The sequence below is a fragment of the Pan paniscus genome, chromosome 7 (assembly GCF_029289425.2).
Source record: "Pan paniscus chromosome 7, NHGRI_mPanPan1-v2.0_pri, whole genome shotgun sequence".
Classification (NCBI taxonomy): domain Eukaryota; kingdom Metazoa; phylum Chordata; class Mammalia; order Primates; family Hominidae; genus Pan; species Pan paniscus.
This window is the reverse complement of record NC_073256.2, coordinates 56,773,038-56,789,593: the sequence shown is the minus strand read 5'-3', so window position 1 is coordinate 56,789,593 and position 16,556 is coordinate 56,773,038. Positions and strand designations below refer to the sequence as shown.

General features: G+C 40.4%; 1 protein-coding gene across 2 annotated transcripts in view; it reads right to left on the bottom strand.

Moving 5' to 3' along the window:
• Nucleotides 1–6,019: 6,019 nt before the first annotated feature.
• BAG4 (BAG cochaperone 4) overlaps nucleotides 6,020–16,556 on the bottom strand; it is a 43,376-nt gene continuing 32,839 nt past the window's right edge. For both annotated transcript variants that reach the window (XM_003830732.5, XM_003830733.5), the window contains one exon: nucleotides 6,020–16,198. In XM_003830732.5, the coding sequence (XP_003830780.3) occupies nucleotides 15,713–16,198 (486 nt within the window). In that variant the 3' untranslated portion in view covers nucleotides 6,020–15,712. The remainder of the gene's footprint in view (nucleotides 16,199–16,556) is intronic.

Below are 16,556 nucleotides of genomic sequence, written 5' to 3'. Positions count from 1 at the left end.
AGGAACCACAACGATTCCACTGAACTGGAAATTCAGACTGACACCCAGCCACTTTGGGCTCCTCATGCATCTGAGTCAAAAGGCCAAGAAGGGAATTACTATGTTGCTGGGGTGACTGATCCAGACTATCAAGGGGAAATTGGCCTACTACTCCCTAGTGAAGGTAAGGAAGAGTAAGTGTGGAATATGGGCGGTGCCTTAGGGCGTCTCTCAGTATTACCATGCTCCGAGATTAAGGTCTGTGGGAAACTACAACAACCCAATCTAGACAGGACTACAAATGGCCCAGACTCTTCAGGAATGAAGGTTTGGGTCACCCTGCCAGGTAAAGAACCACAACAACCAGCTAAGGTGCTTGCTGAAGGCAAAGGGAATACAGAATAAGGGTTTTAGCTGGTATTTATAACTAACTTATTCTACAAATGGGCAGTAGTAGTTATAAATACCAGCTAAAACCATGTTACAGAAACAAAGACTGTTTCATTAAGAAACAGTCACATACAGGCTGGGTGTGGTGGCTCATGCCTGTAATCCCAACACTTTGGGAGGCCGAGCTGAGTAGATCACTTGAGGCCAGGAGTTTGAGACCAGCCCGGCCAACATGGTGAAACCCTGTCTCTACAAAAAAATAATAATAATAAAATAAGAACAAAAATTAGCCAGGTGTGGTGGCACACACCTGTAATCCCAGCTACTTGGGAGGCTGAGGCAAGAGAATCACTGGAACCTGGGAGGTGGAGGTTGCAGTCAGTCAAGATCATGCCACTGCACTCCAGCCTGGGCAACAGAGTGAGACCCTGTGTATTACCCTGTTTTCACAGTGCTAATAAAGACATACCCGAGACTGGGTAATTTATAAAGGAAAGCAGTTTAATTGACTCACAGTTCAGCATAGTGGCGGAGGCCTCGGAAAACTTCCCATCGTGGCAGAAGGGGAAGCAAATACGTCCTTCTTCACATGGCAGCAGCAAGAAGTGCCAAGCAAAAGGAGTAAAAGCCCCTTACAAAACCATCAGATCTCATGAGAACTCACTATCACGAGAACAGCAGCATGGGGGTAACCGCCCCCATGATTCAATTACCTCCCACTGAGTCCCTCTCATGACACATGAGTATTATGGGAACTACAATTGAAGATGAGATTTGGGTGAGTACACAGCCAAACCATATCACTCTGTCTGAAAAAAAAGTCACGTGTGTATATTTATACACACACACACATATACACACACACACACATGCACACACACATATATACTTTTTTTTGAGACAGGATCTCCCTGTCACCCAGGCTGCAGTGTAGAGCTGCATGATCACAGCTCACTGCAGCCTCAACCTCCCCGGCTCAAGTGATCCTCCCACCTCAGACTCCCAAAGTGCTGAGAGTACAGGCATGAGCCACAGTACCCAGCCATATGCATATATTGAGCAAATATCTGTTTTTATTCCTTATTTCTTTATAATACAACATAAGACATACTGACTTTACATCAATATTTAAGTACTGTTAATTTTACATCATAGTATTTAAGTTATGGGATATCAGGAAAAGAGTAAATATCACCCAAGAACTTCACCTTCTCTTCTCGGGATGGGATTAATGCATTTCTCATTGTACATAGGATAGTTGCGTCATGGTAGGCAGAAATAATACCTTGCTATTATCTTTGAGATTAAATATGGTTTACAGAGATGCATATGGGTGCCAAGTTGATAAGAGGTGGACTTGTGGTGCCTAATTTTAGGTGTCAATTTGACTGGATTAAGGAATACCCATAGAACTGGTGAAGCATCACTTCTGGGTGTGTCCATGAGGGTGTTTCTGGAGGAGATTGGAATGTGAGTCTGTGGATTGAGTGGGGGAGATCAATGCAGGAAGGCACCATCCAATCAGCTGGGGTCTCAGAACAAAGAAGACAGAGAAAAGGGCCGGGTGCGGTGACTCATGCCTGTAATCCCAGCACTTTGGGAGGCGAGGTGGACGGATCACGAGGTCAGGAGTTCGAGACCAGCCTGACCAACATGATGAAACCCCATCTCTACTAAAAATACAAAAATTAGCCGGGCGTGATGGTGCGTGCATGTAATCCTCGCTACTCAGGAGGCTGAGGCAGGAGAATCATTTGAACCCAGGAGGCAGAGGTTGCAGTGAGCCGAGATCAGTCACTGCACTCCAGCTCTGAGTCTCCAGAGTGAGACTCCATCAAAAAAAAGAAAGAAAAGAAGAGAAAAGGCAATTTCTTTTTTCTCTCTCTCTCTTTCCTGGAGCTTGAGACACTCTTCTGACCTTGGACATTAGAACTCCAGGACTTGCACCAGCAGCCTCACATGTTCTCAGGCCTTTGGCCTCAGATAGAATTACACTATTGGCTTCCCTGGTTCTGAGGCTTTCACACTTGGACAGAGCCATGCTACGGGCATCCCAGGGTCTCCAGCTTGCAGATGGCATGTCCTGGGACTTCTCAGCCTCCATAATCACATGAGCTAATTCCCTAACAAATCCCCTGTCATCTCTCTGTCTATACTATTAGTCCTGTCTCTCTGGAGAACTCTAAGAAAATGAATCTATACTTTAATCAAGAATATGAAAGCTACAGCTGTGAGGCAAGATGCTTTGAATCAGGAAACAAGAAGACTTGAGCTTTCAGCTATACCACTTACTGATAAAGTAAGAATGTTAGAATTAGAAGAAACATTAGAGACACCAGAGTGATGTTATCTTCCAACCCAAACTCAGTGGTTTTTATAAGCTCATCAACCAAACATGAAAATGCATTTTATTACTTTACAGCCACAACTGAAAAGTTCCTGCCCTCAACGTGAATAATTTCTCTTAGATATTTCACTTTGAGGAAGGTGATTTATATTTATGATTTCTCTGTCTTACTTAAATGAGGGCCAAATTTGTTTTGAGAGCAAGTAATAGCTTCAGTTGAAGCTGTGCAGCAAGGTGGCTCTCCTCTAGCCCTGGAAGGTTTCCAACAAGCCAAGATTTCTTCTCAGCTAGGGTTGCCAGACTGAGCAAATGTAAATGTAGCAAATGGAAATATAAAATGTAAAATGTTTAGAAAAAAAACAGGAGAAAATCTCCAGGAACTAGGGGTAAACAATGAGTTCTTAGAGACTTTACACCAAAATCTCCATCCTTTAAAGGAAAAAATGATAAACTGGACATCATCAGAATTAAAAACTTTACTCTGTGAAAGACTCTCTTAAGAGGATGAAAAGACAAGCTACAGACTGGGATAAAATATTTGCAAACTACGTATCTGACAAAGGTCTAGTATCTAGAAAACAGAGAACTCTCAAAACTCACTAATGAAAAGACAAAAAAAAATTAGAGCTAAATCTTGGTTTCTACTACCATTCTTCAATTAGAGGACACAGGACTCCTTGGAGAAATAACTGATTGTTGGACTGGAATAGGAAAAATACAGGATGAGCCTGGAGCATCTCACAGTAGCAGAAAGTTTAGAAGGGCTTAAAAAAAAAACCCCACAAAACAATGGGTGTATGTCAGAAGGATAATGGAATCAATGGAAAGAGCTTCCAGTGGCCAAAGTGGAATAATTTGAGCAACAAAATGAATAAGGTAGCATTAGAGCATAACCCAAAGTATAAAATAAATATCCATGAGTCCATACTCAATAAATAAGAGATTAGGTCAATCTTCCTTGTAGGGAAATTCCAAATAATTTATACAGATATTCCACTCCCAAGGAGATGAAGAATAAGTTCCACACTCCTTAAGTGTACAGCTGTGTATAGTGACTTTCTTCCAGCATATAGTGTGAAAAATGGACAAAAAAGACTAACTGTATAGTGAAGAAGTCTGACCAACACTACCTCAGCCAGGTGATTAAGGTTAATGTTAACAGTACAAGTCATGTTGATAGCATATGCCCGTGATATGATTGATGAGAAGGGTAAGTCGCCTCTGTGGTCTTCCTCCCCAAAACCCATAGCCCCCATCTAATTATGAGAAAAACAGACAAATCCCAATAGAGGGATGTCCTAAAAAATTACTTTGCCAGTACTCGGCAAAACTGTCAAGGTCATCAAAAACAAGGAAAGCCTAAGAAAGTGTCAAAGCCAAGAGGCCCCTGAGACATGATGACCAAATGTAAGGTGGTATCCTGGATGGAATCTCAGAAGAGAAAAGGGATATTAGGTAAAAATTGAGAAAACTAAATAAAGTATGGCCTTTTGTTAGTAAGAATCAGTATTGATCCATTATGACCGACGCACAACACTGAGTTAAGGTGTTAATAGGGGAAACTGGGTGAGGGGTGTATAGGAATTCTCTGTAGTATCAAGTATCATCAAGTATCATCACAGTTTTTCTGTAAGACTAAACTATCCTAACATTAAAAGTTTATTAAAATAAACCTAATTAGAAAATAGGCAAAACATTTGCAATATATTTCACAGAAGAGAATATACAGATGGCAAATTAGCACATGAAAAGAGATTCAACATCATTAACCATTAGAGAAATGCAAGTTAAACAACAATGACATATCAAAACACACCTATCATTATGGCCAAAATAAAAAATAGTGATAATACCAAATACTGGCACGGATACAGAGAAACTCATACATTGCCTGTAAGAATGTAAAATGGTATAGCCACTCCAGAAAAATATGGCAGTTTCTTTAAAGATTATATGTGCAACTAAAATATGACGCAGAATTGCACTCCTAGGCATTATTTCATTTCATAAGAAATAAAAACTCTTTTTTTTTAGACAGAGTCTCGCTGTGTCGTCAGGCTGGAGTGCAGTGGTGCAATCTCAGCTCACTCCAACCTCTGACTCCCTGGTTCAAGCGATTCTCCCAAGTAGCTGGAATTACAGGCACGCGCCACCACACCCAGCTAATTTTTGTATTTTTAGTAGAGACGGCGTTTCACCATGTTGGCCAGGATGGTCTTGATCTCCTGACCTCGTGATCTGCCCGCCTCAGCCTCCCAAAGTGCTGGGATTACAGGCGTGAGCCACCACGCCCCGCCAATAAATAAAAACTTATATCCACACAAAAACCTGTACAAGAATGTACACAGAAGCTTCATTCAACAGCCAAAACCTGGGAACAACCCAGATGTCCTTCAATAGGTGGATGCTTAAACAAACTATAGCACATCCATACTACAGATAACTACATAGGAATAAAAAAAGAACAATTGGCTGGGCACAGTGGCTCATGTCTGTAATCCCAGTATATTGGGAGGCCAGGATGGGAGGATCCCTTGAGCCCAGGAGTTCGAGACCAGCCTGGGCAACATAGTGAGACCCCAAATCTATAAAAAATTAGCCAGGAGTCGGCTGGGTGTGGTGGCTCACGCCTGTAATCCCAGTACTTTGGGAGGCTGAGGTGGGCAGATCACCTGAGGTCGGGAGTTTGAGATCAGCCTGACCGACATGGAGAAACTCTGTCTCTACTAAAAATACAAAAAATTAGCCGGGCATGGTGGTGCATGCCTGTAATTCCAGCTACTTAGGAGGCTGAGGCAGAAGAGTCGCTTGAACTCGGGAGGCGGAGGTTGTGGTGAGCCGAGATCATGCCATTGCACTCCAGCCTGGGCAACAAGAGTGAAACTCTGTCTCAAAAAAAAAAAAATTAGCCAGGAGTAGTAGTGCACACCTGTAGTCCCAGCTACTCAGGAGGCTGAGGTGGGAGGATCACTTGAGCCCAGGAGTTTAAGACCACCCTGGGCAACATGGTGAGATCTCAAATCCACAAAAAATTGTTAAAAATTAGCCAGGAGTGGTGGTGCACGCCTATAGTCCTACCTACTCAGGAGGCTGGGGTGGGAGGACCGCTTGACCCCAGGCGGTTGAGTCTGTGGTGAGCTGAAATCACACCATGGCACTCCAGCCAGGGTAACAGAGCAAGACTCTGTCTCAAAAAAATAAATAAATAAATAAAATAAATAATGATTTATACAGAAAACAGTTGAGATGAATCTCAAGATAATTATGCTGATCAAAAAAAAAAGTCAGTCTCTAAAGGCTTACATTCTGTATGATTTTACTTACATAACATTCCTGAAATGACAAAATTTAGAAATGAAGAACAGACTAGTAGTTGCCAGGGTTTTAGTGTAGGGGGAGAGGGGAATCATGTAGTTATAAAAAGGTCAACAGGAGGGATAAACAGCAGTGATGCATCTTTATATCAATTTCAGTATCCCGGTTGTAACTTTGCAGTAAAGTTTTACATTTTACCCACCAAGGGAAACTGGGTAAAGGGTACATGAAATCTCTGCAGTACCTTTTTTTTTTTTATTTTTTTAGAGACAGTTGCCCAGGCTGGAGGGCAGTGGCACCATCATGACTCACTGTAACCTTGCACTCCTGGGCTTAAGTGATCCTCCTGCCTCGGCCTCCTGAGTAGCTGGGACTACAGGCACATGCCACATAACGCCTGGCAAATTTTTAAATTTTTTTGTACAGACGGGGTCTCACTATGCTGCTCACACATGTAAGCCACTGTGCCTGGCCTCTGTATTATTTCTTAAACTGCATGTAAATCTACAAGTACCTCAAAAACTATAATGTAAAATATACAGCGAAGTACAGTGGCTCACACCTGTAATCCCAGCACTTTGGGAGGCTGAGGTGAGCGAATTGCTTGAGCTCAGGAATTCGAGACCAGCCTGGGCAACATGGCAAAACCCCCATCTCTAAAAAAAAATACAAAAATTAGCCAGACGTGGTGGCATGCACTTGTAGTCCCAGCCATTTGAGAGGCTGAGGTGGGAGGATTGCCTGAGCCTGAGAGGCAGAGCTTGCAGTGAGCTGAGATCATGCCACTGCACTACAGCCTGGGTAATAGAGTGAGATTCTGTCTCAAACAATCAACCAACCAACCAAACAAACCAAAAACAGTACTCCTAGTTAAATTTGAATTTCAGATAACAAATCATCTTTTAGTATATGTATTTCCCAAACACTGCATGGATCATATTGATATTAAAAATGATTTATTGTTTGAAATTCAAATTTAACTGGGAATTCTGTATTTCATCTGTCAATTCTACTCTTGGTCTTAGCCAATTTTGGAAATATATATTGCAAAATAAAAGGACATTTACGGGTTGGCTGAGAGAAAATGTGCCATGATCCCAGAAGCACCTAAATCCTCACTCGCAGCTGGTCCTTACTCTGCCTTCCACTTATCATGACAAATGTGGTCACTACTCCCCATGAGAAAAGCCAGAATGTAAAACCTTCCTGTTTTCATATAAGAGTGAAAATCATGCAGCTAGCCTCCTCTTCCCAATTTCAGACTTAAAATAGCTATCCGCTCCAAGAAAGATTATAAAAAAGTAATTAAGCAGAATAGTCAAGAAACATTTTCTAAAGGTAATTTTGGCACCTGTAATCCCACAACTTTGGGAGGCCGAGATGGGAGAATCATTTGGAGCCAGGAGTTCGAGACCAGCCTGACCAATATGGCAAAACCCCATCTCTACTAAAAATACAAAAATTAGCTGGGTGCAATGTCACACGCCTGTAATCCCAGCTACAAGGGAGGCTGAGGCACAAGAATCACTTGAACCCAGGAGGCAGAGGTTGCAGTGAGCCAAAATTTCACTACTACATTCCAGCCCGGGTGACACAGCAGGACTGCGTCTCAAAAAAATAATAATAAAAATAATTTTGGGTCTCTAGAGTAATAAAACCATACTTCAAAGAATACAAGGCCAGGCATGGTGGCTTATGCCTGGAATCCCAGCATTTTGGGAGGCTGAGATGGGTAGATCGCTTAAGCCCAGGAGTTCAAGACCAGCCTGGGCCACATGGCAAAACCTCATCTCTATAAAAAATACAAAAATTAGCTGAGTGTGGTGACGCATGGCTGTAGTCCCAGGTACTTGGCAGGCTAGGGTACAATCAATTGAGCCTGGGAGGTTGAGGCTGCAGCAAGCTAGGATCACACCATTGCACTCTAGCCTGGGCTATGGTATAAAACCCTGTCTCCAAAATAAAATAAATACACACACACACACACGAACACACAAGCAAGAACAGGCGTGGTGGCTCATGCCTGTAATCCCAGCACTTTGGGAGGCCGAGGCGGGGGGATCACCTGAGGTCAGGAGTTTGAGACCAGCTGACCAACATGGAGAAACCCTGTCTCTACTAAAAATACAAAATTAGCCGGGTGTGGTGGCACATGCCTGTAATCCCAGCTACTGAGGAGGCTGAGACAGGAGAATCTCTTGAACCCGGAAGGCGGAGGTTGCAGTGAGCAGAGATCATGCCATTGCACTCCAGCCTGGGCAACAAGTGTGAAACTCCATCTCAAAAAAAACAAAAAAACACAAAAAAACGGATATCTGAGAAATACCTCTAACGTGATAATGTGATAATGACAAAGACTAAAAGAAAAAAGCAATTTTGAGGAAATCCATTATTCGAAAGAAGAAAACACCAAGAAATCGTCATTAATATCCTCAGAGATACAAGATGCTCCAACTGTAAACAAAAGCAGAATCTCATAAAGGAACCCAGCAAACAAAAATATCCTTGGAAGTTAAAAATATGATAGGGCCAGGCGCAGTGGTTCATGTCTGTAATCCTAACACTTTTGGAGACTGAGGCAGGAGGATCACTTGAGGTCAGGAATTCAGGACCAGGACCAGCCTGGGCAATATAGTCAGATCCTGTCTCTAAAAAAATGGTGTGTGTGTGTGTGTGTGTGTGTGTGTGTGTTTTGAGACGGACTCTCGGTCTGTCACCAGGCTGGAGGGCAGTGGCGCGATCTCAGCTCACTGCAACCTCCGCCTCCTGGGTTCAAGTGATTCTCGTGCCTCAGCCTGAGTAGCTGGGATTACAGGCATGTGCTACCATACCCAGCTAATTTTTATATTTTTAGTAGAGACGGGGGTTTCACCATGTTGGCCAGGCTGGTCTCGAACCCCTGACCTCATAATCCACCTGCCTCGGCCTCCCAAAGTGCTGGGATTACAGGAGTGAGCCACTGCAACCGGCCAAAAGTTTGTTTTTTTGGTTGTTTGTTTTGAGATGGAGTCTCGCTCTGTCGCCCAGGCTGGAGTGCAGTGGTGCGATTTCAGCTCAACTGCAAGCCCGCCTCCCGGGTTCACATCATTCTCCTGCCTCAGCCTCCCCAGTAGCTGGGACTACAGGTGTCTGCCATCACACCTGGCTAATTTTTTGTATTTTTAGTAGAGATGGGGTTTCACCATGTTAGCCAGGATGGTCTCGATCTCCTGACCTTGTGATCCTCCCGCCTCGGCCTCCCAAAGTGCTGGGATTACAGGCGTGAGCCATCACGCCCAGTCAAGTTTTTTTTTTTTTTTTTTAAATGATAGAAGAGGCTGGGCATGGTGGCTTATGCCTATAATCCCAGTACTTTGGGAGGTGGAGGTGGGTGGATCACTTGAGGTCAGGAGTTCAAGATCAGCCTAGCAAACAGGGTGAAACCACATCTCTACTAAAAATACAAAAAATTAGCCGGCGTAGTGGTGGGTCCCCATAGTCCCAGCTACTCGGGAGTCCAAGGCAGGAGAATTGCTTGAACCTGGGAGGTGGAGGTTGCAGTGAGCTGAGATCACACCACTGCACTCCAGCCTGGGTGACCGAGTGACAGTCTTTCTAAAAAAAAAAAACCAAAAAAAAAGATGGAAGAAATGTAAGACACAATGTTTTAGAAGTCAGAAGAAAAAGTTCGCCAGGCATGGTAGCTCATGCCTGTAATCTTAGCACTTTGGGAAGGCAAGGTGGGTGTATCACTTGAGCTCAGGATTTCAAAACCAGCCTGGGCAACTTAGCAAAACCCTGTCTCTACAAAAAAATACAAAAAAAATTAGCCAGTTGTGACGGTGTGCACCTGTAACCCAGCTACTCAGGAGGCTGAGGCAGGATGATCAATTGAACCAGGAAGGCAGAGGTTGCAGTGAGCAGAGATTGTGCCCCTGAACTCCAGCCTGGATGACAGAATGAGACCCTGTCACACAGAAAATAAAAATAAAAAGTGATAAAGTTGTATAAATCTCCTACAAAGTACCACAAAAAGGCAAAACATTAAAAAAAAAAACAGAAAACAGAAGAAAATTAAAGAACCAGTCTATGAGGCCTACAGTCAAAACAGTAGTAATTCTAGAAAGTATTAACAGAGAAGACTGGGATGGAGGAAAGAGGGAAATTAACAAACAAACAAAAAATCAAAAAATTTCACAGGACTTAATGGTATGAGTTGCCAGAATGAAATGGCCCCAGCAAAACAGATAAAAATGGACCTAAACCAAAGCTATTCTTAGGAAATTTCAGAACAAATGGGCCCCCCCAAAAAATTCTATAAGCTTCTAGAGAAAAATATCAGGTTTTATACAAAGGATCTTGAATCAGAATGGCATATGCTTCTCAACAGCAATTCTGGAATCTACAAGACAATATAACAATGCCTTCAAAATCCTTAAGATAATCATTTCCTAGAATTCTATACCCAGCCAAACTATCAATCCATTGGCTAGGTGGAACAGACATTTTCAAATATGCAAGATCAAAATAAATTATTTCCCATGCACCCTTTTCCAGGAAGCACCTGGAGAATATGCTCCACCAAATGACGGAATAAACAAAAAGAGAAAGACATAGGATACAAAAAACAAAACCAAAAGAAGAGACAAAAAGAATCCACAGCATGACCCTATGTACTATGCCAGGAACATACTAGTTTTCCAGTCAGAAGGGTTCAGGATAGACTCTTCAGAAGTTTGAAATTGATAAAATATTTATATATATATAAAATATATATTTATATTATATATATTTTAAATATATATTATATATATTAAATATATATTGCATATTTAATGTATATTTAATATTTTAAATATATTAAAATATATTTAAATATATATTTCTAATATATATTTATATGTTTTATATATATATACATATATATATATATATATATATATATTTTTTTTTTTTTTTTGAGACGGAATCTCACTGTTGCCCAGGCTGGAGTGCAGTGGCACGATCTCAGCTCACTGCAACCTCCACCTCCTAAGTTCAAGAGATTCTCCTGCCTCAGTCTCCCAAGTGGCTGGAATTACAGGCATGCGCCACCACACCCAGCTAATTTTTGTATTTTTAGTAGAGATGAGGTTTTGCCATATTGGCCAGGGGGATCTCCTGACCTCAAGTTGTCTACCCACCTCAGCCTCTCAAAGCGCTAGCATGACAGGTGTGAGCCACCGCGCCCAGCCAATATTAATAATTTTTAATCATTTTGTATTTATCTTAATTTTTAAATTTTTTTTTTAAATAGAGACAAGGTCTCACTATGTTGCCCAGGCTGGTCTTGAACTCCTGGGCTCAAGCAATCCTCCCGCCTTGGCCTTCCAAAATGCTGGGCATACAGGCATTGGCCACCATGCCGGGCCTTGTCTGAGCATCTTGAGAGACTTAGACAACTGAGAGAAGGTCAAATCAGTCTTAGGTAGATAAGCAAACAAAACAAATATGACAGATGATTAATTCCAGGGAAAACAAGTTGTTAGGAAAGGAAAAGTAATCAGGTTACTATATAGCTAAACTCTCCTTAGCATTTACATAGTCAGGATAACGTACAATGAAACTACCAAATAAGTATATTGAGGACAGGTGTGGTAGCTCACATCTGTAATCCCAGCACTTGGGAAGCCAAGGAGGGAGGATCACTTGAGCCCAGCCAGGCATTTGAGACTAGCTTGGGTAACATGGCAAGACTCCATCTCTACAAAAAAATTTTGACAAAATTAGCCAGGTGTCATAATGCATGCCTCCCAGCTACTGGGGAGGCTGAGGTGGGAGGATCCCTTGGGCCCAGGAATTTCAGGCAGTAGTGAGCCGAGATCATGCCACTGCACTCCATCCTGGGTGACAGAGCAAGACTCTGTCTCAAAAAAAAAAAGAAAAGAAAAGAAAACATATATATATATATAGAGAGAGAGAGAGAGAGAGAGAGAAACCTGGAAACCTGGCCAGGCACAGTGGCTCACACCTGTAATTCCAGCACTTTGGGAGGCCAAGGTGGGCAGATCACCTGAGGTCAGGAGTTCGAGACCAGCCTGGCCAACATGGTGAAACCCCGCCTCTACTAAAAATACAAAAATTAGCTGGACGTGGTGGTACATGTCTGCAATCCCAGCTACTCAGGAGGCTGAGGCAGGAGAATGGCTTGAACCTGGGAAATGGAGGTTGCAGTGAGCCGAGATCGCGCCATTGCACTCCCACCTGGGCGACAGAGCAAGACTCCGTCTCAAAAAAAACATAAAAACTCAGTTGAAGCTGGTTGAGGTGGTCCATGCCTGTAGTCGCAGCTACCCAGGAGGCTGAGGCAGAAGGATCACTTGAGCCCAGGAATTTAAGACCAGCATAGCAAGACTCTTGTCTCTAAAAACAAAATTTTTTGATTAACAAAAGAAAAACTCAGTTGAAAGTGGTTGCCTTTAGAGAAGGAGAAATGGGGGTGGGATCAACAGAATGCTGCCTTTCATAGAACTGACTTTTTAAACTCGTAACTTCTACGAATTGAGGTAAACTTCTTACTTTTTTAAAAAAAGAAGTAAAAAAAAGTAAAGTTGTAAAAGAAAAGCTCCATCAACTATCCATCCCCCAAAAACTTTTTTAAGGCCTATTTAATCTACATTCTTCAAAATTTTTTTAACCTGCCTAGCTTTAATGGTATTATTTACATTAACCAACTGAAAAACTGTTTTCAGAACCCCATTTTTAAAAGCATTTAAAAGAATTCTGCACCAACATGTGGAGACACATATAATCCAACCCCTGTATACTTCATTAGGGCTTATTTGTTTAAAGTTACATTGGCATTCATACTTGGAACAACAGAGGGTTATTATTAAAAAAAAAAACATAGTTGTGTTTATCATGCCAGGACTGGGTAACTTTATTCAAGACTTTGACAAAATGATCCCCAAAGTAATATAAATGTAGACACTTTAAAAAGTCCAGATGTGAAATTTCAAGAAAACTTTGAATTCAGTCCAAAGTCAGTATTAAGTCAAAAGTTGAACCAATTCTACAAATCATAAATACTATTTTCCTTCTTAAGTTCATATATTTTCTGAGATAGATTACCAACTTAGTTTTCTTTGATATTGGTATTTGGAATAATTTTAACATGATTTAACATCTTTAAGTTCTAAATCTATACTTATCCTGAATATCTTATTATAGTTAAAAATATAAATCCAGAACTGACAACTCTTCCTTACAGAAGAATTCCAATAATAAATGTAGAAGGATTGAGAGAAATAGAAAATCACCATTAGAACACCACAGTAGTAACTGCCACAAGCAAGATCTGCCAATGGATAGTAAAATGAGCAAAAGTTTAAGCAGAAACGGGACATTTGCATAGTCTCCGGGTATCTCCAGCAAATATTCAATAATTACAAGGAAAACACAGTAAGTTTACAGTAGCGAATCCTAGCAGACACCACCTTAGCATAGTGATCAAGGTTAACAACACCAGAAATACATTACAACATCAGGTATCCCCTGTTATGATACACTGTCACAGACTGGAAGACAGGACGTAGACATGATAGCTAAATGCAAGGCTGGGTCTTGGAACAGTAAAAGGACATTAGTGAAAAGACTAAAATCTCTACTTTTTAAACTTTCTACTTTAGTTAGTATTATATCAAGGTTAATTTCTTAATTTTGACAAATGTTCTATTGTTACGTAAGATGTTAACATAAGGGCAAGGTGGGTGCAGAGTATACAAGAACTCTACTACTTTTACAACTCTTCTGTAAGTCTAAAATTATCTCAAAAGCTTAAAAAATAACTGTTAGAAAACAAACATATATGTGCATAACATGTGTACATATATATAAATCAAGACTTCATGGAAATTGGCATCTTGGGCACTCAGTCAGTAAAAGAATAGTGTTCTCTTCTGAATTATTCATTGTCTTACTGGTAGCTTAGCTTTAAGGTCCTCCCCCTTCTAGACTTTTAATTTCAAGTATAAATTTCTAATTTTCATAGAAAAGCCTTTTTTAAACATTCCTATATTAGGCCAAAAATAAAATCCTAGAATAAAATTATCACCATATTATCTTATAAAATCACTCATCCCAATCATAAGACCCAGCCAGTATTTTTACTACATTTCCTCTCCTCATCTGTTTGTATTGGTTTGGTTTGGTTTATGAGTGGAGACAGCTAATAGATTTAGTATTTACTCATAGGCCTGACAGTCTAGGGGAAAAAAAATTATCACTTGGGTATCTTATGAAGAAACAGCTGTTTTTCCAAGAACCAATATTGTGTACTCACCTCAGACATAAAAAGTTATTTACCTAAGTCTCTTCTATCTAACAGCATAGAGCTACCCAAACAAGGCCAATAAAGACCTTTTCAATATCCTTTTCTTAAATTTGGCTCTAAAATGACTGTTAATAATGGTAATAAATGTCTTTTTATTAAACAGACAATTTTATCTTATGCAATTTAGGGAAATAAACATAAAATCTACCTTTAAATGAGGAAAATAATAATTTCCCACTCTAACTATGGCTGATTCATTCCCTGAGCATGAATCCCATTTTACCCTCATTGTTTTTAACTATAAACTGAGCTGAAATCTGCTCACAGGTGAAACTAGTATTTTAGATGGAGAATGATATTACCAAGTAATCATATTTATTACTTTTTGTAGTAATTATTTCTACTCACTGTGGCATTTAATGTTTCATCTGTAACTCTCTATCACAATGCCCTCTATAGAAGCAGCAATAGTGAAAACATAATTACACTTTGGGGAAAAAAAAAAAACAGGAAAAAACAGGTAACTTTTAAGTGGATCTTTATCCAAATACAATAAAAAAGCAAAAAAGAAAAGTGTCCGTAAACATTTTCATTTTATGTCAATGCCATTTCCAAATTCACCTTCCACTACTACCATGAACAGCAGAAGTGGTAAAAAAAAAAAAAAAAAAAAAGAAAGAAAGAAGAAAAAAACTCTAACCTAATGATCTATAGAAAAAGGGAGACAATTTACTCACTACATATTGCAGTATATTCAAGTGGTGAAAAGATATAAATTTTTTCAGAACTGCCATACTATCTGGCTGTCAATATAGTCTCTTGAATAATTATATTAAACATATTACTACAAAATGTACCAAGAAGTAGAGAATAATACTATATTTGTAAACTGCAAATAACAAAACAAAACAGAAGTCCAAGAAGGCTAAAGTCTAAGCTATAATTACACATGAAGTATATGTTGAAAGCAGTCACAATGTACAAAAATGTGACAAGATATCCAGATGTTTAAAAAAACACATCCTGTTTGTCTCAGATTATATCCAGTTTCATCTGGTAGGTTTCTGATAAGCCTGTTATGTGAAGTGTGTTTCCCTCCTGCTGGTAAGAAGCAGCTTGTAGATATCCATAAATTTTTTAAGGAGTGAGTCTACTTGGCAATATTGGTAACTCCATAGTTTCCTATTACATTCATTCGTCTGAAAACTGAAAACAACTCATGACTAAAATATTCTTCCATTCCTTTGCCAGTTTTTCAAGTATAAAATCAAAGGAAAGTTGGAATGTATTGCTTCTTGTCATCAACAGGCATTTCAAAAAGAGGGTAATTAACCAAATCAAGTGTTCTTTGGTCAAGTTAGTAACAGGCTTCCACTTTGTTCTAAATCCTTTCATAATCCTTTTTTTTCTAATTTTTCCAGTATGGCCTGAATCTTACAAACAGCCTCTTTTCTGGCCTGCCGTACAGAGTCCTGGCCCCCAGTTTCAACTGAATCCAGTTCCAAAAGTTCCTTGGTTAGCATTTCTTCCAGAAGCCAGTATGCTTTGTCTGTCTTTTTTCCTACAAATTCTTCTACTTCTTGTTCAAGATACTGGACCTTCTCCAGCACATGTATGATTTTTTTAATACTCGGAGGAGTACTTTCATCTGAAGGTACACATTCTTCAGGAAGACTGCTACTTTGATCTTGATTGTTGGGATGGTCACTGGTGGCATTACCATACAGCTGAGGCTCAGCACTATACTGGACTTGGGAATCCAAAAGATCTGAATCATCATTGTTCACTGTCCCCGAGGATTCGTACTGATGGACACTGCAAGGAAAGTTGTGCCGGTTCATGCTTTGATCTGATTGGCTATAGGGGTATGAAGAATCCTTGGAGTGGGAGAGCAAAAAGAGGAAAAGAGCTGTTTTAATGGGAAACCATCAACATCAAATTTGTTAGCCCACATCTTTCACTTGACCAGAAAGGTACATGAAAAGATTCCCTAACAATAAAATTGGACCCCTCTCCTTAATCATTTGCAAAAAAACACAGTCCTAAGAAGATAAAAGGGAGTGCCCTGTCAGACAAAAGGCACAGAATTTTTGAGTTATAATGGCTGGAACCTGCCCTGTGGCAGGTCCATCACCATGAGCACCTCATAGTCCATCCTGTGACCTAATTAATAAGAATTAGTTTTTCCCCTAAAAGGTTAAAAACCGCAAGCAAGGTCTTGAAAAGGAACACAGC